Source organism: Lupinus angustifolius, unplaced genomic scaffold, assembly GCF_001865875.1.
Source record: "Lupinus angustifolius cultivar Tanjil unplaced genomic scaffold, LupAngTanjil_v1.0 Scaffold_81_150, whole genome shotgun sequence".
NCBI classification, from domain to species: domain Eukaryota; kingdom Viridiplantae; phylum Streptophyta; class Magnoliopsida; order Fabales; family Fabaceae; genus Lupinus; species Lupinus angustifolius.
Genome location: NW_017724041.1, coordinates 1 through 1,406, shown reverse-complemented (window position 1 = coordinate 1,406; position 1,406 = coordinate 1). Strand labels below are relative to the sequence as shown.

The 1,406-nt window shown below is 40.5% G+C and overlaps 1 protein-coding gene across 1 annotated transcript; it reads left to right on the top strand.

The window, feature by feature from the left end:
- Positions 1–357: 357 nt before the first annotated feature.
- LOC109339579 lies at positions 358–1,386 on the top strand (the record flags this gene model as incomplete). The annotated part of the gene is made up of 2 exons (XM_019577038.1): positions 358–516; positions 643–1,386. Coding segments are annotated over exons 1-2 (903 nt in total), but the record flags the coding sequence as incomplete, so codon positions are not given.
- Between the last annotated feature and the right edge of the window lie 20 nt (positions 1,387–1,406).

Here is a 1,406-nt window from a genome sequence, read left to right as displayed (position 1 = left end):
ACAGTTGGCTCCTTGCTTGTCAATTACCTTGGGATCCCTTTGTTTAAGGGCAGGCCTAAAAAAATTCATCTCCAACCTATAGCTGATAGAATTTTGGCTAAGCTAGCTACTTGGAATGGCTCCATTTTGTCCATAATGGGCAGAGTTGAGGTAGTAAGATCTATAATCCAAGGCATGTTAGTCTATAGCTTCAAATTTTATAAGTGGCCAGGAAACTTGATCAACTTGGTGGACAAAGGCATGAGAAATTTCATATGGTCTGGTGATGTTGGTGTTAGGAAGTTGGTAACTGTGGCTTGAAGCAAAGTTTGTGTTTCTCAAAAGGAAGGTGGGCTTAGAATTAGATCAATCAAATCCATGAACAAGGCTGCTATGCCAAAACTTGCCTGGGACTTGAGAGCCTCTGATCAGAACTGGGCTAGCTTCTGTAGACAGAGGTTTGGTTCAAACTCCTCTGCTCTTCATAGACAAATCAAGTCTTCCATTTGGCCTGGAATCAAGGACAATTGGTCTGAGGCAATGGAGAATTCTCTCTAGCTTGTGGGGGATGGCAAAAAGATTAACTACTGGACAGATAATTGGCTTGGGACAACTATGGTTGATTTTTTTCAAATTCCTTTGATCTGGCACTCAAAGCTACAGGCCAAGGTGGCTGATTTTGTTCTTGATTCTAAATGGTTAATTTCAGGACCTCTGATAAGAGGATTTCCTAATGTTGTCTCCAACATCACTCAAATTTCTAGGCACAATGGCTTGGACAGACTTGTCTGGAAAAATTCTTGTGAGGGTGACCTCACTTCCAAGATAGCTTATGATCATGTTAAAATCAAGAACCCAACTATTGGCCGGTGCAGTCAAATCTGGTCTTTGAATATCCCTCCTTCAAAATCTTTCATCACATGGAGGCTAACGATTGGAAAGCTTCTAACAGATAAGAACCTAAAACTGAGAGGTATGGTCATGGCTTCAAAATGCAGTCTATGCAAGGATTTTCAGGAGGATTCTGCTCACCTATTCTTCCATTGTACGTTTGCTATGGCTATTCGGGATTGGTTCCAATTCACTTTCTCTATAAACACATCAAACCAGTCTCTAGCCTACATGATCATGAATTGTAGTATGCAATTCTCAAACCAAACTAAGAACATCTTTACTGCTTGTGTGGTGCATACTATTGCCACAATTTGGTTCTACAGAAACCAAATGAGATTTAATGACTCCACCATCTCTATCAACCAAGCTATATCTAAGATAAGGAGAGAAACTTCTTTATCTGGCATTTCCTCTAAGTCTCCTTCTTTCTCCTGTAATGTTGCTGAATTATTGATTCTTAGAAAATTTCAAACCCCTTTGAGGCTTAGCAAGGCGCCGAGAATTGTTGAAGTGGTCTGGGAAATGCCTATGGA